The 23585-nt window shown below is 38.1% G+C and overlaps 1 protein-coding gene across 1 annotated transcript; it reads left to right on the top strand.

The window, feature by feature from the left end:
* Positions 1-5116: 5116 nt before the first annotated feature.
* TMEM167A (transmembrane protein 167A) lies at positions 5117-22996 on the top strand. Its single transcript, XM_032675885.1, has 4 exons — positions 5117-5238; positions 14519-14628; positions 19690-19724; positions 22645-22996. The coding sequence occupies exons 1-4, from the start codon at positions 5236-5238 to the stop codon at positions 22713-22715; spliced, it is 219 nt and encodes a 72-aa protein (XP_032531776.1). The 5' UTR covers positions 5117-5235; the 3' UTR covers positions 22716-22996.
* The last annotated feature ends 589 nt before the right edge of the window (positions 22997-23585 follow it).

Below are 23585 nucleotides of genomic sequence, written 5' to 3'. Positions count from 1 at the left end.
TTCACTTGTTTCCACAGGCACCACTTTAGCTTAGGCTTTGTGATTATGCACATTTAACCAACCAAAACAGGGCAGAAGCACTAGTATCCAAATCCCATAACCTCACTAAGCACTGAGCAAACAAGAACCTTTGTTCTAAGAAAAAAAAATATATATAAAAAAAATAAGGACACAGTTCCACAGAAAATTCAGTGGCCACTGAATTTACACCCTGAGCCATCATTTATGAATCTATGAGCTTGTAGTGAATCAGAACTTCAAATAAAAGCCACATTCAGGGAGGAAAGAACACACAAAGAGCTTCACAGGAGTGCCCTGTGCTTTTTGCATCCTAAGTTCTGTACATAAAAAATATAAAGCCTCTCCAGACACATCAGCTCACTGCTTTTCCAAGCAATTTTCATGACTCTTTCATGTGATAGTTTCTTACTATGGACTAGGAAAAAAAGAAAAAAAAAACAAACCAACAAAACCTTGCTCAAAAATTTAACCCTTACCCAAGACACTTAATGCCAAGCAGGGAGTCTACTTCAGGAAACTAGCTTTTCAATATTAGTTTTCCCTCGCATCTACTAAAGAATTCTTTAAATGAAATCTGCAGATGACACAGCAGGAGCACACCAGGGGAAAAATGCCACTGAGACTTGAGCTGAGAGGGCAATTAAGCACTCATTAGGAAAATATAGCATAAAAGTGCTTTGACACTCTCCCAGTTACACAGAGTTTTGAGATCTTAAAATGTAAAGTCTGAAGCACCAGAGGGGTCTTAGGGTGCTGTGTTAAGGATGTAAGCCTAAGAACTCAAATAATGCAGGTACATGAGCATAAAAAAAACAAAAGTGTTTTGTGCACAAACTCTTTGTGCACAAGAGTCACTTCTCCACAGCCCAAATAAACTGTTTCAGTGCAGTTTTAGGTAAAGTATTCCCACAATACATTTTCTTCTCTTTCAATGTTACAAGTTCCCCTTTTTTTTTTTACCATCAAAAGGGCCAAAATCACAACATGAATCTAAAATTAATGCAATATATATATACATGATATAAATTATATAAGTATATACATACACACTATGCAAAATATACACATACTATATATATACTATATATATACTTTAAAAATTCCTCCTTTACCTCTTTATTTGAAGAAAATTAAAAAATATTTTTAGGATAGTCAAGGTTAATAAAACTAATCTGTGGAACAGCCAAGATTTTAAAAAACGATGAAATACAAAGCACATTTTTCACCTATAGACTTTGACCAATACAGAGGGGAAAAAAAAAACCTTTTCTCTAATACTTCCTTCAGGAGATTTAAGTTAAGTAGGTTCATTACCAAGACACACAGGATGCTTCACCTGGTTCCTTGCCTCTTATCTCCAAAAATAATGTCAGCTTTCACCAAAATTAACATTTCTGCCCAGGCCATGCTGGAGTCTGCAAATTAACGACCAGTTTTTCAGTTGGGGTAATTTAATTTAATATAAGCCCACACAGCATAGTTGGCTGCCTGCAAGGACAAATCCTCAGCCCAGGCAAATCCCTCCTCAGGCTTTTGTGAGGTTTCCACCTCAGGCCTGACACAGCTGAAGGCATTTGGAAAGCCCAGGCTCCCTCTTTCCTGTCCAGCTACTGTGCTGAAAAGAGTGGCCACTATAACCCCTTTGTAGACTTGTAAACAAACAATCCCTTTCATAATCATTAGAATAATTTTAAATATACAATCAAAAAACCACCAAAACCAAAAACCAAAACAAACAAACAAACAAAAACAATTAAATGAAAAAAAAGCCAAAAAACAAACCAACCAAACAAAAACAAATGCAGACTGTGATAGGATATATAGCCTCACTCTTCCTCTAATTATTTCTGCCCCAAGATAGCCAGCAATTTGGCTGATGTCTAGATCAAGGGCACAAGAGTTCTCAGTCTCTGTGCTCTTAAAATCACACAATATCGGTCTCCCTTTGTTACTATTTATTTCACAATCTCTGCTCTATCTCTCTGCTCAGTTGGAAGATACCCCTTCACAGAAAACTCAGCTGAGAGTCTGCAGAGGAGATGCAGAAATATCCAATATTTTTCCATGCTTTGCAAATTTGGCTAATTTAATCAAGAAATATTTTGTGAAATCACTAGTCTCCCTTAAGAGACAGTAACACCCGAGGCCCTTGCCCAGGCACAGAGATACAATGAACCTTTTTTTTCCAACTTGGAACTTTTCCTGTAAGACATGTTCTTCGTGTTGATCAGATTTGACTCTGTTAGATCAGCAAACAACAGTAATTTGTTTTGTAATTATTTTCTACATTTCTCCTGAGCATGTGTCAACATGGTACCAAACATAATTCAGTAACTCCTTTGTGTCTTGACATATCTTGGACACCAGTCCTTTACCATTGCATTATCTGATAAAACATTCCACTCATAGTCTTCAAAATCACAGTAGGTTTTTACCACCTTCCCTTTTTTTTCCACCTCATCTACAGAGATAAAGGAGGTGGGGAAGACTAAAATCCACAAAGACATCCTGATTATAATTAGCAGGAGTTGAAAGCCACTGTTTCTTAACCAAGGAAAAGGACACAGCTCAAGTCAGGGATGGAACTAGAGCAAACTCCACTTTTGGTGGGAAAAAAAATATCATTTCAAGACCCATTTAATAGCATTTTACAACAGCTGTCTAAATCAGACTCTTGGTTATCTAATGAAGTTAGTCCAGATCATAACTCATGCACATGATTTTATGTGTTCCACACAGTATCAACAAGCACCCCACATTTTTGCCAGGTACATCAGTGAAGAAATCATAGCTGCTTCCTGTTAACCTTGAAGAATCAGATAATAACTGGAGTCCCTGAAAACCTTACCCTAGACTCTGGGTGATTCCACCCACTCTTCAAGGACCTGTGTTGCTTTTTCATCTGGGCCTCCTGAGCTCTAAAATAACCCCTTAAAAAACAACCTTCACCTACTGCTAATCCCTAGGTGACAAGAGCGAGGGATTAAAATTTCTCATTCTCAAGTGGCACTGAAAGATAACAAGCACATCAGAAACAGGCACTGAGACAAAACAGCAAGTGACCCTGCAGGACTCATGGCACACCCATGAGCATAATAATCTGCAAGGGATTTCACACAGGAGCTCACCAGAAACTATTGAAGTAGGAAAAAAGTATAAAAAATTTATCATATAGGGCATGTTTGTAAACAAAACTACACTAGAGGAAGCTAGCTGACAACCTGAAAGAAGGTTGTGGTGTGACCATGCACTGACAGCTGGACTCTCCTTGGAAGTCACAAGAAAACTTTTTGAGTAGCTAATTCACATTTGAGCATCCAAAAGTGAATTGAAAAAGGCAAAACAACCGAGTTTTCTCCTTCCATCTCAGAGACACATAGAAAAAAAGTTCAAAGGTATTATTGTCTCTAAAATCTTGGGTCATGGTGACCACCAGAGGTTGTCCACTAGTTACAGTAACAACTTCCTTTTCTTTAGAAATGTCTGTTAATGTGACATCATTCAAGCACTTTAATGTGAGGTTATCCTAGATAATAAAGATGGGTTTAGAACTTACTGCATTTAGGGTTTTTTTTTAATCCAAAGCCTTGACAGGTGATGACAAGAAACAGATCCAATGAATGTTAATTCACTAACAGAATAAGAAGTATCAGAAAAGGAGTAAGAAATATGAGAAAATACTGATGTACGAACACATTATGAGAAAATGATCATATGTGTTGCTAATTACCTGTTAAATCAGTAGATGAATTTGCAAATTAATGTGCCTTCATAGTTACTAGACTTAAACAATCTAGAGAAAAGTAAGAACAAATCCAAAATCAACACAGTGCCTGAAACGCGAAAGTTAGAAAAGCAAGTTATGCAAGAAAATCCACACGAGAAATTCTACATCTGCTTTTGCTGAAACATTATTTTCATTTTCAGCTTCTACATTTGATTTTGCCGAAAACATCACAGTCACATTTTTGGGGACTACAAATCTAAGATCAGAGAAATGTAAACTGTAGTGACCAAAGCTACTACTGCAAGCGAAGTTGCCCTGTAGAAGATATCAACAGCATTTTAAGTGGGTTGTGTATGTGTCACTTGCCTTAAAATCCTCTGCTTTAGTGGAACACTGCCTTGATTCCACTATAAAAACATATTTTATACACAAACTCTCAGCAGCTTCAGGAATTATGTCAAATGTTATCCCAAAATGTTATACCAGAACATTATTTTTAGGGTGAAAAATGTGTCCCCTGACGAAGGCAAAAAGCAAAACCTGTTCCACATTGAGCAGACAAACAAGAACAATTTGGTGCTGAAACACAGAGAGAACAGAGACAGGAAAACCAAGGAATGCTTTTTGAGGTCTGTATGACTGGAAACCTAAGCTCTTTTAATTACTCTGTGTCTTCAGTCACCAAAAGAATACACCGTGTTCATGACGAGGACACAAAGCACCTTTAAGACAACAAATTCAAAAATTCTTGGAGAAATGCAATTACAGAAAAGAGGAAGAAAACTGCTGCAAGGGGAAAACAGAGCACAGGAGCCAAAATACAAGAGACCAGAGCAGACTGTGGGAGCCTCCAAAGCCAGCCTGGATTGTGCCTATAGAACAACAGAAGAAAATATAAGAAGCTGCTAATTAAAAAAACTAGCCTCATTAACGCGTTATTTATGTTATTAAGGCTTCGGCAGCACAGGGCTCAGGCCCGCAGGGGCCAGAGGGCGAGGAGAGACCTCTACACCCCGAATACAACCACCAACAAAGCAACCAACCAAAAAAAAACACCAAAACCCCCACATTTTTGACGTTGAATAAAACACGTGGCTGCGGCGTGCCCGGAGGCGCAGGGCCGGGTGAGGGGTTACTGATCGCCGTTACAGCGTTATCCTGGCACGGGACAGCGGCGAACCCCGTGGATCATCCCGTGGATCACCGCTCGGATCCCCAATCCAGGTGCCACACGGCGCAATCTCCCCAAAGGGCAAGGCGGAACGCCGGACCTACCTCCACCGCTTCCGCCTGCGCCCCGGCAGCAAATCAGTGCCACGTCTGCCCCCTTTGTCCCGCCCCCCGCCGGCTACTCAGACCAATCGCAGCGCCATCTTGCTCCATCAGCCAATGGCAATGGCGGCTCCGCCCCCAGGCTGTGAGGACGCGCTGTGCGCGGTTCCGCCCTGCGAGCAGGGCCGGAAGGTGGTGTGGCGCGGAGCGGCGCTATGGTAAGCGTGGGTCCTGCTCTAGTCCTGGGTGATCGCGGGCCTTTCCCGCACGCCTGCCTCCGTACCGGCAACGTCGCATACCCACGGACCCCTGGGCCTGGCAGCGCCACAGAGAAGCCGCTCACGCCGTAGGCTGCGGGCGCGGAGCGGCCCTGAGGCTTTGCCGGCTGTGAGGCGAAGCGGGCGTTCGTCACGGTTCTAGGTGAAAAAAGACACGTTTTGTGTCTGTGCCGGCTCGTGCGGGGTACGACAGGAAGATGTTTGTGTCTTTCACGAACTCGTGACGTCATGATGGTGGTGTAGGAGCAGGAGTGGTTGCGTGACGTCATGGTGTGATCTGTGACGTCACGCACCTTGGGCAGTGAGTTGAACCCTGGCATTGGCTGCTTTCCTCGGTTTTGTGGGTACCGTCAGAGACCAAGGTTCATCTGCTATTGAGAACTGTGTATGGTCTATATAACTTATGTGTTTATATATATAAATATATATACATTATATAGGAAGCAATATATAAATTACGTCAGCAAATTATTATAATTATGTATGTAATAATATCTAAATTACATAACGAAATTATATATAAAATAATAAAACAATACAAATCTAAAATATTATGCATATAAGTATATATTAATATATTTTGTATGTTTATAAATTTATATATGATTATATAAATACATGCTTATATGTGGTTATTTTATGTATAATCCATATATAAATATAAATATATGAAATATACAGATCCCTGTAAGTCTGTAATTAAACATGGATATACTTATATATTTTGAATATATATATTTATTTATATAAAAGCCATACACATAAAGAGTATGTTTGTATATATATATGTGTACTCATTATAAATGTGTGTATATATACGTGTACTCATATAGAGAGTTGGCCTAGAGGGACTTTGTTATTTATATTTTTCCTGCTTTTTTTCCCCATTCTGTGGACAGATAATACAAATGAGGGATTTGCATTTGTGTCATGGTTAAGAGCTGTGCAGTGATATACTTTTTCTCAGGCAAGGTTTATGTATTTATATAGGTATAATATTTATACGAGTGGTTTAGATACATGATTTTAAAATTAAAAGGGAAACCAAAGGAATAACTGAGTCAAGATAGGTTTTCCGTGCATAAAATTGAAGTTTGTATATAACTTTGTTTTAATATGGGAATTTTCAACATTTTTCTGATAATCACAGGATGGCTTAGGTTGGAAGAGGCCTTTAAGGATCCCCTGGTCCTCCCCTCCTATGGGCAGGGATCGCGTTGTTGTATTTCCTGTGTATTTATAGAAAAGATAAATATCTCTTGAACTTTCTTATGGCTCAGTGCAAAAAACAAAGGGTTCCTTTTTTTCCTTTCCTGTGCTCCAGACCTTGTCACCAGCAGGAAATTACTGGACGTTGCTCACCTGTTCTTATCTGTGTCTTCGAGCAGTGAACAAAGGGAGTTTTTCTGTGATAAGAGGCATAAATTATCTCAGGATATCTAAAACACACATGCAGAAAACAAGACATCATTAGTCCGTGCCTTTAAAAGTATATATACTGAATTATAAAAGCACCTTTCTGTTGTTCATAGTACCTTAAAGAGATGGTACAAAAAGGCAAGAGAACTCAGTGAGACATTTGTTTCTCACTTAAACTCTTAAACACAAGTATTTAATAATATTATTATTTTATATTGTTTATATGTTTATATATGTTTATATGGGAATATACGGGTTTGCATTATATATAAAATATATATACAAATAATTAAAAAGTAAGTACTAATGCTTGTCTCTAACAAGATTCTGGCAAGTACATGAGATCTTGTGAGAATTATTTTCTCCACTTGTCCATGTTCCCTGTTCCTCTGTGGTGCTTCAAGGACCCTGAAGCAAAAGAATCTTCTAATGATTGGTTTTCTCATGATTTTGTGTTGAAGGAGGTGAAAATGACGTTACTCAGCCTTTGTGGAGTTTTAATTTCCTCAGGGGGAGCAACAACCCTCATGGCATATCCAGGATTTTGAGTTCTCCATGGTGCCACCTCTGGTCTCATGGCTTTTTAGGGGAAAAAAAGACACTTTTAAGCTCACACTTGACTGTGAGGGAGAACACAACTGCTCCTCTTCATAGCAAAAACGTGCAATTGCAATCAAACAAAATTTGATGATGGAGAAAATTTTAAGAGTTGCAGAAAATGTCACAAAAATGGCTCCTTCCCCCTCACCCTGTGGTTGGGCCTGATCTTGGCCCCACATTACTGCCCAAAAAATCAGTTTGAGAAGTTTCCACGAGTACAAACATTTCTGTCATGATCTTTGTTGCTCTCTTAGGTTGATGTTTGTGGAAGGAATGGGAATTGCTCATAGAGCCGATTGTAAAAACATTCATTAGTAAATATTATTTCAAACCAAGCTGTCGGATATAAGCCTACCAGAACCTGAGACACGGTACTGCAAAAAGAGCTCTTAGGAGTCTTCAAGTACAAAGTTTTATGTTTGGCTTATTGAATATTACAAGAAGTTATCAATCCTGGTTCAGATTTCTTTTTATTATGGCTGAAAGGTACATAGGTTTAAAAACATCTGCTTCATCTGATAGTCTTAAGGTGTCTGTGTGGTGTGAAAATATGTAACTTGAAGTGTTCAGTGTAGATATTTTTATCCTATATCCTATTTTTATCCTTCCTAACAGAGGAAGTTATTTCTTCTGCCAAAGTGAGATGCATCTCTTGATCTCTTTTGGGAAGAGTAGGATGCACTGAGTCTGCTTTTACAGGTTTTCCCAGGAATGGCACTGGTTGTGAGAAACCATTTCTTTGCTGAACAATTAAATTTAATTACACAGTTTAATTTTCTGATTGTCTTGTGGCTATGGAAATAAAGTAGAAACTCCTGGAATTTTTTGAAAAATATTACCGGTCTTCCAGATGCTAAATATTCAAACCATGCACCCAAACTCTGCCAAACAAGAGACCTGCAGAGGACCTGCCCAGTGCCATAGGACATCAGACACTTAACAGAGTCTTTCATGACTTCTTGTCTAAGTATGTTCTTTCCTGATACAGAATTACTTGTTTTTCATGTTTTAGAGGGATAGTTCTACTATTAATGAAAAAAAAAAGAAAAAGTAAATAGTATATATAAAGTATTTGTGGTTCTGTTTTTTAGTTATTAAGTAAATTAAAATACGTTTCTTTTTGAAAACTTAGACTTTCTCCTGTGTCCATGTGCACATTCCTGTAGCACCTTCTGTTATAAAATCATATTTTTTGCACAGTGCTTTTGTTAGATTGAGGGTGTCACCTGATTCAAAATGTGCTTTATAATGATTCTTATCTCTTCCATTCACATACACAGTTTTTATAAGTTTACCCAGTAAATTTTGAGGTAAACTAAGCAGTTTGGTGGCAACTTCAGAAAGGAGAGCAGTGTGGGAGATGTCTTTTTTTATATATATATAACTTTTTTCCTTCTGTTTCACTACACTTCAGAAATCTTTTATGGTTTTTAGGGAAGGAAAGGTGAAAGAGCTACAAATCAAGATTTACATCCTTTCAGAAAGCTCTGTGGCAGTGACTGAATATGATCTGCACCATTGATAGTTACAGAAACTACTAAATATGTTCTCTTACTCTGGAGAACATACTTAGCTTTAGCATCCTAAATAGAAAGGTTATGTAAAGTATTCCTTTTGTCTAATGGGGGAAGAGAGTGGAGAAAAAAAGTCTCTGTAAAATTGCAAACTATGTAATCTACAAAGGAGACCTGAAGGAAAAAACACTTTTTTACTGACATATCTACCATAATTCTGTGGTTTTTGAGTAAATGTATGGATATACACACCTTTGTGTTACATTGACCCTGATAAAAGAGGTTAATAGCCACTTTGAGTTTTATTGTAAGACACTTTTATGAAATACTCTGTCCACTAGAGGCTTATACCAAAAGTTCAATTTTTTAACAAGATAGTGGAGCAAAGAGGAAGGAATTCAAGTGAGTGGAATTTCAGCATCATCATCTCAAGGTGTCTTTTCACTGTTTTTCTTTGGATTTGAATTGCAGTAAGAAACCTAAATGTGTTAAAATTAAAAGAGAGCTTTTATGGGAGAGGGCAGCTGTTTCCATCTGTTAATTAATTGTTTAAAGAGATGGCTAGTGTTTTAAATAGATATATTAGTCTTCAATTGACTGGAAAGCTTACGTGTCAGTTCCTACATGCTGTGCTTGCCATTTAAATTAGCCAATGTACTCCTTCAGTAAATGCCTAGGGAAAAGATTCCCTACTACTCTAATCAAGGCTTAACCTAAATTTTATGAGTCCAGAAATACATATTTTAGACAGAAATGTGAATGACGGTTAAACATTATGCTTAAATTCTTTGGAAACTAAATACTTAGGAGAATATGCTATAAATCCAGAGTAAAACTCCATATTTGTGTTGGAACAACCAGTAACTGCAATAGGCCAGTATTTGGATATTAATTAAGCACAAACCAGTTTTTTCTAAACACACTTTGCTTAGTTTTGTAGTGTAATTTTGCCTATAATCACTTCAAACTTAACTAATTTGCACTTTTTGTGTATTTTTATAGCCATAATTATCATGCCTCTTTTACAAATGCTCATTTTCCATTCATTTTTATCAGGCTGCAATTGGCAGCAGTGGTGAAAATAATTATTTTTTTAATAGGTTGGAAAATAATAAAATTAGATGCATGTTTTAATTACTTTTTAGCAATTACTTTGACTTCCAGGTTGTGAGTAGTCCCACATGTTTTATTTCCTGTTATTTTTTTTCAATATTATTCCCCGAAAAATTTGATTTCAACTGGGGAAATAAGAACTGAAGTGCCTAATGGAAACCCTAGATAAGCATTTTCTCTTTCAGCTTTGTGAGAACTTCATTAAAATTTCATAGATTGATTTCCCTTTTGTATGATGGGATTTTTGTCAGCTCTTGCTCAACTACAGTTTAACTGCAGTGTGTGAGCTCTTGCTCACACCTTAATATGGGAAACCCAGTCATTTAGCTGCCTATCAGTATTTGTTTCTTTGGTCCCAGAACACTTTATCATCCATTAATTTTATAATATTAAGGAGGAAAACAGAAAATAAAACTGTTCTAGAAAGACTGAATGTTCTGCAACATGTTACACAAATGAGGCTATACTTTCTTTAGAATATTCCAGTAATTTATCTGTGTTTACCCACATAAATTGATTATTGTAATAGTAACCACAGAACAAAGTTTAGCAACTTAATGGCGCTACAGTGGCCTCTCCTTTTGTCACACATACGGATGAAATCATCATGGTCACGCTGCAATCAGAGACAGAATAATTTTGTAAACACTTTAAGTCTAGAGGAGGTTAAACTTCAGTTTAGGTGTTAAGCCTGTTGAGATAAACTGGGAGAGCTTTTATTTTAGGCTTCCTACCAGCCCAGTAGGACAAACAGCATGGGGTTTATGTTCTCCTGCATGTTTTATTTCTCCTGGAAGCATGGTATCGAGGAGTTTGTTTTAAACAAAAGTATATGAGGCAAGGGGAAAGTCAGCAGGGCCGTTGTGACAAAGAGTTACAACAGAACTTACAACGTAATTTATTACAGTGCTACCCAAGAGTTGCCTCAGTAAATGCATCGCTTGGTAACTCTAGTGTTGTCTGCAAGGACATGGAACAGAGCCATGTCTGCAGCAGAGAATGTTGGCATGATGGAGTGAATGAGAACTGCAGAGGTGGAATAATTAGTGTCTTGTCCATGGGCTGTTATTTTCAGTGCAAAAACATGTTTAAAATTAGTGCATCAATTATGGCTGTTTCTGCTGAGGCTGAATACACATTCATCAGTGATCACTGAAAATTCAGTCAATGATCTGTGTCCTCTCAGTGAATTGAATTAAATATTCTTATAAAGTGCAAGAGCTGTTGATATCCAGAACTCTGAGCTGCTTCTTTTTCTTCTCTGTCTGCAAGTGTAGTAAATTTAATGCTGACTAAATCGGAGGAGGTGCAACATTGGCTATAATGAGGTTAACAAGGCCTGTGTAAATGTTGCGGCCAATCACGATTCCCTTTTTCAGCCACATAAGTAATTTTTAACTTTGAATTGACAGTTATTAAAGTATATTAAACTTCATTTATACTCAGATGGAAATACATTCAGATGTTCCTAGGTGTGCCATTTGGTTTCCAACTACTGTATATTCCCATTAGTATTTAATTTGATATATGCCACCACTGCTAATCCAAATAGAATAAAACTTTCAGGAGTAATCATTCTTTATGGTTTACTATATGGAGTTTTTACTAAGATCCATTATGATCAGGAAATAATATTAACGTCTTTTTTTAAAGGTTTAATTTTGGGAAGGATTTTGGGCATGTAGCTCTCAGAGCTGAAGTCCATGTTCTTAAATTTCTAAAGACTTTGTAAAAAGCTTACTCTAGCACGTTCTTCAGGATACAAAGCTTCATTAGTGCTGCAGGTGAGGGGCATCAGGGGGCTGTGATTACTTAGGTAACAAGAGTGGAACCACTCAGGTGTTTCCACCATGTCAGAAATGTACCAAATGCAGATGCAGGGAATTTCAGCCTGTGAAATTAAAGCTTGCACTGTCTAAAACCAGAATAAAATACCAGTGCTGATTCTTTTCTGCATTTGAATGTGAGTCTTGGGAAGTGAGTTGTAGTTTCACCCACATGTGGACACAGCTTAAAAGACAGCATCAGTGTCTCCATGTACTGAGATTTCTTTGTAGTGGGAATGAAGCTCACAGGACCTACTTTAAGCCAGTCAATACATTTGAAAGATCCTAATTAATTACTTTTGGATCAGAGGAACCCAGTTGAAGTAAATCAACTGCGACCCACCTACGTTACGTTGTCCAAGTAGCTCAGTATGTGAATGCAGCATTTTTTAAAAGGATTCTGAGCAATTTAAAACTCTTACAGCAGCTTTTAATTACACCAGTTGAAGCAGCCAGATATAAGTCACTGTTTTTTGTGAATTCAGCTGGGCTGTAAGAATTACTTGGGATGCAAAAAGCAAAGCCAATCTAATTCAGGACTAAATTCTCATTTCCAGTTTAAAATTGTAGGCCAGTTTGGGAATGCTCACTCATGTCCAGATGTGCAGGTAAAAGTGTCATTCAGGGCAGGGTCCTGTGGAAGGGGGTCTGTAATTGCATGTCTGCAGGAACACGTGAGGACCTCAACAAAGAACAATTATACCCTGCCCCTGCTGATGGACTAAGCACACATTTCACGAGTATTTGTTTACAGTCCCTGCTGAAGGGGAAGCAAGTGTGCCCTGGTGCCATTTCCCTGTGTTGTGGTGCCCAGTGCCGCCCTGGGAAGCAGCTGCAGGAATTCCTGGGAACGGGGCTCTGTGAGATGTGCAGAGCAGCTGCCTGTCTCAGGAGACTGATCCAGTTAATCAGTTGATAGGGAATATTTGGCTATACCGAGGGGCAGCCATGTTCCCAGACCCTCAAGGTCCTGTGGGACAGAACAGGTCCCTCTACAGGGAATCCGGAGTTCCCTGGGTTCTGGAGCTGGCAAAACATCCTGTCACCTACAAAGGCACAGGAGTCTGGTGATGATGGGCAGTGTTTTGTGCTTTGTGAATATACTCTCCATTATTTATGATGTGGCAGGACAGAAGTGATACCTAGTTAGGTTAAAATACTAAATTAAACATGACTTAAGCAAATGCCGTGGCTCAGAAGAAGAGCAAGAAGCCTCGTGTTTTGGGCCCAAGGGCTGATGCTGGGTGTTGGGTCACTGGTGTAATGTCCCCTCTCCATCATCCTAGAAATGCTGGATTTCAGGGATGCTGAAATCTCTCACACAGCGTACAGAGGCAGAGTTGTTCTTTAAGCCCCTCTGTGATGCTCCTTTTAACATAGTGGCCTCTTGGACCCTGTTAAGTTGGATATTTAAATTAATCTGGATGTCTAACCCTTTCTAATGCACTTATTCAGGCTGACAGTTGTATGCATTTTATGTTTTTGCTTCATGGACTTTTAAATAAGCTAAAGTTTTTGGCCTTTTTTTTTTTTTGTTACAAGGTTTTTTTATATCAAAAGGGTTGTGGATGTTCCAGTGGCTTTGCTTCTACTACACCTTCTTGCTTGTCTCTCAGTTTTGCTGTTAGTGCCATACTGAACTGAAATATTGTGATGTTCCTTTATAATTCTCCTTAACTGTGTAGAGAAACTTGATTATCTGAGCTTCTAAACATTAGACTTTTGTGACATAGGGAGAAAGCACACATGCATCAACAGAGATGTGGCTCAGGCTGTGGAAATGAGGGCTCTAATGTGCTCTAAAATATGCTTGGAGAGGGAAACTGCAATGTAACAGCGCTTCCTAAGTGCTAAATATTTACCCTTAATTAAATACCACTACTCAGCCATCTGGGTTGAGCATTGCAAAAGTATGAGAAGTAAATTCATCAGAACTCCAGAACGAAGAGCGAATTTATTGTATTTGCTTTGACTTCTTTTTTTTTTTTTTTGGAGTTTACACTAAATTGGATTTGCAAATGGGGGAAGCAGTGTGAAGATAAAATAAAGCTTTTTGAAGTAAGCAATTGCCTTATTACCTGGTGCTGTTAAGCTGACTAAATGCCAGTTGAGACAGTTAAAAGAAACCCCAAAACCATAAAAAAAATTTTAAAAGTTTTTGATATGCAGTTGCTGCCTATTACTGATACTTTAAAATTTACTAAATTGCCAAGTATTGCATCAGTTTCTCAAGAATTATTGCTTCTTACTGCCACTAGGCAGATCAGTGTTTACTATCAAACAATAGGACTTTATTTCTCAATCCAAAGGCAATTGCTCCATTTGTCTAGCATTTTCCATGTAATTAGCAATTCTAAAAATGTATTTACAGTAAAGATGTTTTAAATCAAAAATCAAAATGTGATTTGAAAATAAAAGTAATCTGTTATTGTAGTTCAGATAGGCTTGACTGTGTTTCTATAAATCTATAAATTTGTCATGTAGTCTTCATAAAGGGGTATATTAACAATCCTTCTACCTATTTCTTGTTGTTCTCTCTCTTAGCTGCCACTGGTTTACCACCAATTAGTCTTCATCTTCTGTACCACTGCCTTATTCTACTGATGCAAAGATTTTCTGGCTCATCATCATTGTTCGTTTCATTTTTGGTTTTAATGGGTATTATCTAAGGGTTCACCTATTTTTTTCCAGTGAGGGAAGTTTTGTACTGCAAAGGTGTAATTTTTATCTTCTGATTTTCCTCCACAGTCTGCCATCTTCAACTTCCAGAGTCTGCTGACTGTAATCTTGCTGCTCATATGTACCTGTGCCTATATCAGATCCTTGGCTCCCAGCTTACTGGACAAAAATAAAACTGGGTATGTAGTCTGATAATTTTACAAATGCACAAGCTGTGTGATTTTAACTTTTTAGTACCTTCTGATGATGTCTGTGATAATACAATTAGTATTTTGGAAAATTTCTCTCTTTGAAGTAAAAATCTTCATTTTGTACCTTACAATAGAGTGCAATAAGGTATCTGCAAGCCCTTAGTTTTAATTGTATTGAAATAATTTATTAGCTAACTAACCTAAGTAGTACTGCATTATTAATTTTCTGGGTTTATAGCTTTGTTGTTAGATGCTTCTTAAAGGTACAGAAATGAGAACCAGAAAGGAAACATTCTCCTACATGTGGCTATTGTTGCAATGATTTATTTTTGATCCTTAGAGTGGGTAAAAAAACAGCAGAAGCCAGCTTTTTGTTTGTTTTCAAGACAGGTGTTCTGGAGATACAAGTTTGAAACACAGCTTTAGCAATAATTTGTAACTAAAAAACCCCCTAAGAATAGTTTTTAAAATAAGCAACACTATCCTTATATGTGGTCTGTTTAAATCATGGGTTTATATTGTCTAAGATGAAGGAATTTCTAGAAGAGTATTTAAAAGTTGCTACAAACCTAACCTATGTTTTTTGTGTCCTTTTGACGCTCTTAACTGTGATCAACAGAACTGTCATTTAATTGTGGTGATTTTAAAGTAATTTTTGGGCTATTATGACATAGAAACCACTGAGGCTGTCCACAGTATTTCCGTAATGCTTTCACCTGAGGTTGGTAGGAAGGAGATAGTATTTGTAGAAGTAGGACGTAATTCTAGCTGGAAATGTTCTAGGTGGAAAAACAGACAGGCTTTTGGGTGCTGGGTGTTTGACTTGTCCACTTTTTTCCATTAGATCATTTCCTGCTAAATAAAATTTTCCTTTTCCCTAAGTATCTCCTGTCACTTTTGCATTTAATTTTCAGAAGAATTCTCAAGTTTTAAGTAGACTCTTGTCCCGAAGAAGCTTCAGTGTTTGTCTTCTGTAAACCTTTGTTGTAGTTAACCTCTGGAGTTGATGTTTTATCACCCAGGTTTTTTTATTTTAGCATCTTAAGATAACCAGAATATGCCAGATTTTTTAAATTTGAGAGTTCTAACATGAAAACACTTGTGTCCTTTTATATGAAATTGCCACTGACAGGGTAGGTTTCTTTGGATAGAAGTAAAGATGGAAAGAAAGGATGACTTCATGAAGGACAGGGAGTGGGAGAGGGAGGAGAGTTTGGGTGTCTGCTGGTGGAAGATAACACAATAGTCAATGAGGTATACACAGTCAGAAGTAAGAATGTTTATTTTACTGATTAAAATTTTAGTGCTGTTCTTGGCAGGGAGTATTTCCTTTAATCTGGAGTTACTCTGTTTATTCTTGAGGCAAATCTGTCTGGAGCACAATAGAACTCTCTTCATAAAATGTTTCAAAGGGTGCTGACACAGTGGAGGAGTTGAGCCTTTGATCTGTAGGTTTGTATTTATATAGATGTTGGACATACTATTTTGTTTTATACATATATGTGTTTGTAGACTGCTTTGTACTGGAAAATAAAACCTTGGCCTGGAAGGAATGAAATTTGTTTCCTGTGTGGTGGATGTTTACATGGAGCTCTATGCTGTTAAACCCCTGTCCCTCTCCTCTGACATATTCCATGCTCAGATGGAAACATCTAGACATATGGGATAAAAGAAATTCTGGTGATATTTCATTTTACCACAGAGATGAGCTTACCTCATCATTCCTGCTTCAAATTAATGGCATAAAAAAAAAGTAGCAATAAAATATTAAAGTGACAGAGAGGAGGAATGTTGATAGTTATTCACTCTATTTCTGAGTGGTGACTTTGGTGAAGATTTAAATGAGTTGATAGTAAGTGAAGAAGCATTTTTCTGTTGGTTGAGAGACAGTGTTGTGATGTCACTCATCCTCTTAACACTGTATTTCATCCCCTTCACTTCTGCCAAAGTCTATCTGTTCCTACCAAGCTAAGCCAAATTTTAAAACTTCGTTCTCCCTGACACGCGTTGAAGCGTTTCCATGTGCTTTGTCCTGTTTAAGCCTGAGAAAGCAAGTGGAGATTTACTGCTTCATGCTAACTAGGGGAGAACGTGTACCACAACATAATTCCCTCCTCTCTGCTAGCCAGAAGGATGTGTAAGCTTATGTGCAGCAGAGATTCCCTTTGATTTTCCACAGACATTTCAGTGGGGTATCTCTCACACTCCCTCCTTGCAGTGGCACAGGGGTTGTCCTGGTGAACACGTGGCAGCTGCATTTTCCCAACATACACAGTTCAGCAGTCAAAGTCTAAGGCCCAACTAACTGCTCCTCAACTTAATGAGTTTTATTTGTTTGGGTTTTCTACTCTCAAGACAACCAATGCCACTTTCATGATCAGGGCTTTTAACATCTAACACTGAAAGCCAGGAATAGGCAGCAGCTCGTGCACATTTGGCTTGTGGCTGCCAGAAAACAGCAGGTGTGGAGGCCAGACTGATACACTTCACCTGCCTCCAAACAAGGATGGATAGGAACATGAAGAGGAGAGTAAGGAACAGTGCAATTACCTGGAGTGGTTGCTTCAGGAAGAATTATTTTGGAGGAGATTCATTCAAGGCAGCATCATTTCTGTAAAAAGGAAACAGATTTTGACTTGAAGAGCTGAGTGTTGTGAACCTGAGATGAACACTAATGGAAAAATCAAGGGGAGCAGAAGGCCTGCACAGGTTTTTCTGCCAGTGTGAGCTCCCCAGTTCATCCAGAGGATATTACTGTTGCTGTTTAGAAGGTCCTGATTTCAATCAGCCTCTGCTTAGCACCAGGGTATGTGAACAGACAGATATCCTGAGGTGTTCCAATGGCATACAAGCTTCTTAAAAAGGTGCTGTTGTCATCTGTGGGAAGGTTTGTCAGTCCCCCGTCAGTGACTTTTAAGTTCATAAATTGTTAACTGCAGTAAGGGTACCTGATGAAACCCGTATTCTGTTGTGTACCTACCACATCAGACGTGTATTTTCACTGAGGGCTAGAAGCAATGTACACTACTTCAGTAATAACTTCATGTTGTTATATACAGCCAAAAAAACCCTGAGAAAATGAAGCAAATACCCTTGCTGAGGTTGCGAGGCAAATTCATTGTATTTATAGACTTCCTGAAAGAGTTAATATTCTTTTTCCCAGGCAAGGTTCTTCAATCGCACATGAAAGGAACAGTAATGTTTATTCCTTCCTGGGTAAGCTTTTGAGAGATGGCAGCATGAGAAGCAGGGCTGTGGAAGTTTTTGTGTTGGTTTTGCAGTACACAATCTGTAAATTCCAATTTTACAGAGAGTGACAATATTTTTGAGAACCTGAAGTGCTACCCATGCATTAATGTGGGGCTGTGTCTTTTGCTCCGTAAGATCTACACATTAATGCCTTTCTACCTATGTGCATCCTCAAAAAGTGCCTAGATGTCTTCAGATTTCCTGTACAACCTCTTAGCCTGGAAAGGTGTGGTGCTCTACATGCGGTCGTTATTACTTCTGCTTGTGGAGCTGTATAAAAGCAGAAAAAAAAGAGCTTTGGCTTTACAGAAATACAGTCAAAGCCACATAAGTATAATACATATGTATTTGGCTTGAGGTAAAACAATCTAAAGCCCAAATGAAAAAGCCTGTTTTCTAGAAATGGAAATGCTGAAATGCTGTTCATGATGAATTGGTCAGCAAGAGGTACGTTGGATATAAAGCTTTTCACTTTGAAAACCTTAGTCACTTGCTGCCTCACTTGGTTCTCACCTGCCTGACACCCAGTCTTTACTTCAGAAGTAAAAGTGAGGCTGCTAAATGGAAAGAGAAAGAGGTGTTTAAATAAATTGAGGCCATAAAAGAGACCATAAAATATGAAGTAGCACAGAAATTATATTTTAAAGGTGCAGGATGTGTTGTCTACTGAAGATGCAGGAGCAAGGGACCCATTCCTACCTGTCTGCACTTAACCACGTTAAAAATAGGCAATTACCAGAGCCCAAGAAAGGTGAAGGACAGATAATCAAGTCATTGTCAGTGTGAGTTCAGAGCACTGTGGGAAAGCACTTGGAGAACTGCAGGTATAGTTACAATCCCACAAATAACACAGACTGAAGTTACTGCTGATATGCGTATCAGGAGAAGGAGGAAGAGTAATTAAGTTTCTTCTTTTTTTGCTCCATTAATCTGTAAATAAATAATATAGTTGAATCCAGGCATTTTTACTGTGTTGCAAGCAGACATATTATGAAGGAAACCTTCCTGCAGACAAGCTTGGAGCATTTTTGACCAACATTTATAAGGCTGAAAGCTACTTTGTTGTTCAGGATGCCTCATATTCTTCCCTTCTCCTCCTCAGATCCTAAAGCAGTCCCTGGCCTTGCTCCTGTTGAGCAATAAGTGTGAGATTATTTTAGTTAGACAAAGAAGTTGTAAGTAAAGGATTAAGAACAAACCATAAGAATAGTTTTGTTAGTGTTTTAACACAAGCATTCTGTAACAGACTACACCTATGCGAAGAAAAATGCCTGCTAGAAAAGGCATTTTTATCCACTGTTTCTAAGGGAAATGCAAAAGAGAGACCACAAAGCATTGAATTTAAAGTACTTGGGTTTATCATCTCTCATACCTGCAGGAAAACTCACTTCAAAACCTTTAACACAAAAAGTTCCCCACATACAATGGTGTAGAGGTCTGTTGGTATTTCCTACTCCCACTATTTATATAGTTCTGGGATTTTTTGTTTACATAATTTTCTGTGTGGGGTACTTTAATGCAAAATTCTGATGAAATTAATCTGGAATGCAAACTGAGTTAAATGCATCTTGATTCTTCTTGCATGCAAAAAAACCCCACCTTGCTAGACTTCGAACTTTGCCTCTTGTGTAGTTCATAGCTTGTGTCCCTCTGTGCAGGTATCTGCTAGTTTCTGATGTCCAGAAGAGGGTTGTCAGACCACTGTCAATTCAGATTGTTTTAGCATAGAAGAAAGAAAATCAGTGGACTTAGATTATTTTATTAAACCAAGAGCCTAATGAATTTATTTTGTCTTTACAGACTGTTGGGGATATTCTGGAAGTGCGCCAGGATTGGTAATTTTTTTTTATTTTAAAATATTTAAGACCAGCAGTTTTTCTGGCATTATTTATTAGGTCAATGTTTCCCTGTAGCAATGAAATCCATATATACCCTTTGTCTTAAAAAATTGCAGTTTTACCTTCATGAAATAAGGGGGTCAGATATCACTGTCTCAGATCAGCATCATGGAAAGCCTGCATATTCTGATGTCAATTCATGTGTGTGGTGTTACATTTTCAGAAGTCTTTTGCACTTCTTGCCACGTGAAGTAACCAGGGGGGTATTCTTATTAACATATAAAGAAATTAATGATTCCTTATAAACTGCAGTCTATTTGAAATGCTAATGGACTACTGAAAAAAAGGCAGATATTTATCTTACATTAATAAAAAACTATGGAATTCATAATGCATTGAGGTTCTGTTTAAGCACAAGTGTATTTTTTTCTCTGCTTTCTTTAGTCAGCTTCTGTGCACTTTTAAATTACAGAAAGCTGTTCATGTCAAGTGACATCTGCAGACAGGCTGATCAGCTCTGATTCCTGATATTTTCCCCTAACATTGGTTTTATATTTATTTTAATCCTTATCCTGAATTTATTTTGAGAGGGAAATTGGAATATGCAACAGAAGTTTAGACTCAACTTTTCAGGTATATCCAAGATTTTTAAAAATTACAAACCCATTATCAAAACAGTGTTGTTCAAATTGATTGTTAATGTAGAGCAGAAATTATGAGCTTGTAACTGTAGATCTTCTTACTTGTCATTAAACCTAAAGAAAACCTGTGTGATTCCCTTTTCTGATTCCCAGGCTTTGAGAGGGGCATGACATACATTTTTTAATTTGTAAAAAAAAGCATTGATGAAAAAAAAGAGAACTGTTGTTAAAATGATTGCAGATATTTTCCTATTTAGATAATAGACATAGCAGAACCAATTTTAGTGCTGTAATTGAAAGATACTGGGAAGATGGCAGATGTCAGAAATTAATTTTGAGCTATACCAGCGAAAACAAATGTAAAAATTGAGCTGCTTTAGGATTTGTTCAAGGTTGAAGAGAATACCTTACCTCACCTTACTTTACCATCTTCTTTGTAGTCAATTAAATGCAGGCATATTCTTTTCTATTAGCTATGTTTCTATTAGAGCTTGCATCTAGAGTGGACCAATTTGACTTTCTTTTCTAGACTGAGAGGCAAAAATGGGCTTTGGGGACGATTCCTGTCATTTTGTTTCTGTTAATCACAAAGGCGTATACAAAGCATAGGCTTCTAAAAATGAAAATATCTCCTGGTTTCCTTTACATTTAACATCCCTAGTATGTTTAAACAACCTTTTCACATGTGCATAAGATCTTAATCGCAGGGAAGTGGTTACATATTTACAGAGTTGTGCAAAATCATGTTTAATCTTGCCACATGGTGATTTCTCTTTTAAGAAAATTAGGAGCAGAAAAGTATAACCCATATGAATATTGTAATACCCTGAACCGTAGGAGTTGAACTTCCTCAAAATTTATTTTAAACAGATGTGAAACTGCAGACATTGGTTCTTTCAGTTATTTGAAGTTTAATTAAATATATGCCGATCATGCCAACATCTTGTAATGTCGCTGTGGCAGGCACTCCTGCTTATGAGAGCTGTCACTGCAACTATTTTATTTTTTACTTTCTTTCTGTGGAAAATTTGTTGCTCATGTATTTAAAGGTCCTGCTGGTAAAAATTTTTTTTCATGAGAATTGCACCTTGATGCTAAACTTGGAAGCCTTGGTATTCTTTTTTCTTTAATGGTTCTCTGAAAACTATGTCTCAAGACGGTTTATAGAGTAAGACAAAAGACCTCGCATAGCACAGGGAAATTGAATTTTGTTTAAAGCAAACAGCCCCAGCTCTGTCTTTGTGCTTCTGGATGTTTAAAAACAGGAATCTTCTCACTTTAAAGATAGATTGCAGTGTTAACATTTCCTGACAGTTCTGAGGGCTGGAAGTACCATCCAGTGTTGGTCTCTCCAGAGAGAAGTCAGTGGATTCATGAAGAATAAAGTTTAAGTAGAAGTGTAAAAACACCTGGCTAATAAAGTAGAGGAAGTGCTCATGTAAATAGGTACCAGTCTGGTTAACATTACTATTAACCCCCTGACTGTGTTACAGTTCCCCACATAAGATTATTCCTTTTTTTTTTCATAGTTTACTCGGTAAATAAGACACCTCTGTAACATTTTGTCCTGGACCAGATAGAGGGGAAGAGATCTCTCATGATTGCTTTTGACACCAAATATAAGTGGGCTAATGGAGTAAAGTTAACTTTCGTTCATGGTGTGCCCTGGAAAAGCTGTGACACCAGTTTGAAACAGTCAGAAATAGAGGTGTCTATGCAACTTCTGTGATCTGTTGACCATTTTTATCATGGAAATGTGTGGGCCAGACCGTCTCTACATTCTTACAATGTTATATTCCTTTAACAAGTAAAAGAGACAAGCATCTGGCCGTCTTCCATAGACCAGGTTGCTCCAACCTGGCCCTGGACACTTCCAGAGATGGAGCAGCCACAGCTTCTCTGGGCAACCTGTGCCAGGGCCTCACCACCCTCACGGGGAACAACAATTTCTTCCTGATATCCAATCTAAACCTCCTCTCTTCGAGTTTAAAGCTGTTCTTCCTTGTCCTGTCACTACATGCCCTTGTTTAAAGTCACTGTCTTAAAGCAAAGAGCTGCAACTCTGTCTTTATGTAGCAGTATCCTACATTTGGGTTTTCCACTCCCATGCATGTTCTTCCTGAACACACAACTGTACCTCTAATAGCATTTCTCCAATCAGAAATGTTGAATGTGAACTTGCACATGCTGTAGCATAGTTAGCACGTTAGAGTAGGAGCAGCCTGGATCTATTTAGTCACTCCTGAATCTTTCTTTTGGGTTTTTCCCCCTCCCAGGTGAGCGGAAGAGCCCCTACGTAGCCGTGTGCTGTGTTGTGATGGCCTTCAGCATCCTCTTCATGCAGTAGCACCTGGAGAGTGTCCCCTGCTGCCAAACAGCACAGTTTGGGAGAGCTCCTGGCAGGAAAAGATGGGAAAGTGTCACCAAGTCTCCTCCCACATGATGGACCCCCCGTCTTCTGGTGGACATCCCCTGAAACACACCATCGTGTGCAGTATTAGTGATCACAACCCAGATGACATGTGCTTGTTAATGTTGAGTCAGCACTGATGTAACTCCTGAAAGGGTATCTCTTCTAACCCTAGCAATAAGGTCACCCTTGAAAGAATAAAGAACATTGTGATTTTAGCGTGTGTTTATCAAAGTATTTTTAGTTCTTGCTGTCTCAACAGTTCCTCTTGTTTTGCGAGTGATAGCCCTGCTCTCATTCTAAAAATACAACCTCCAACCTGTTATATTCAGCTATTTGTTTTTAAACATGTCAATATGAGTAAAAGCAGGGACAAAAACTGTAGGGATGTCTGATGAGCTGCTGAGAAGGCACAGATATGGGACTTGAGACACCTGGCCTGCTCTGTGTAAAATATCACATTTATTCATTTTTAGAGTTTTGGGTCTCAGGTAGATCAGTCCCCAGCTTTTTTCAAGATGGTGAGAAAAGAATTCTAAAGGAAGTTGCATGTCATAATATTCTAAATATTGAAGAAAACAATTAGATTATACTCATTACTAATAGAAGTTAAATTACTTTTAGTAGTACGTGCCATTAGCATTTATTTGTTAATTTTGCACACTTTCAGCGATCTAGTGACTTCTTTAAAAATACCTGATGGGTGTGAGCACATCAGACAGCTGGGACTTCATACTGACTACGTTTGGGAGAGTTGTCTGTCGGCAGAATTTGTTGTTGTTTTGAGAAGGTTTGTGATCAGAGTGA

Source organism: Chiroxiphia lanceolata, chromosome Z (genome assembly GCF_009829145.1).
Source record: "Chiroxiphia lanceolata isolate bChiLan1 chromosome Z, bChiLan1.pri, whole genome shotgun sequence".
Lineage (NCBI taxonomy): Eukaryota > Metazoa > Chordata > Aves > Passeriformes > Pipridae > Chiroxiphia > Chiroxiphia lanceolata.
Note: the sequence above shows the minus strand (reverse complement) of the source record. Positions and strands in the feature narration are given on the sequence as shown.

Coding starts and splice junctions, on each gene's coding strand:
- TMEM167A (XM_032675885.1), top strand. Junction 14,629..19,689: donor CTGGACAAAAATAAAACTGG/GTATGTAGTCTG, acceptor TTGTCTTTACAG/ACTGTTGGGGATATTCTGGA. Junction 19,725..22,644: donor CTGGAAGTGCGCCAGGATTG/GTAATTTTTTTT, acceptor TCCCCCTCCCAG/GTGAGCGGAAGAGCCCCTAC.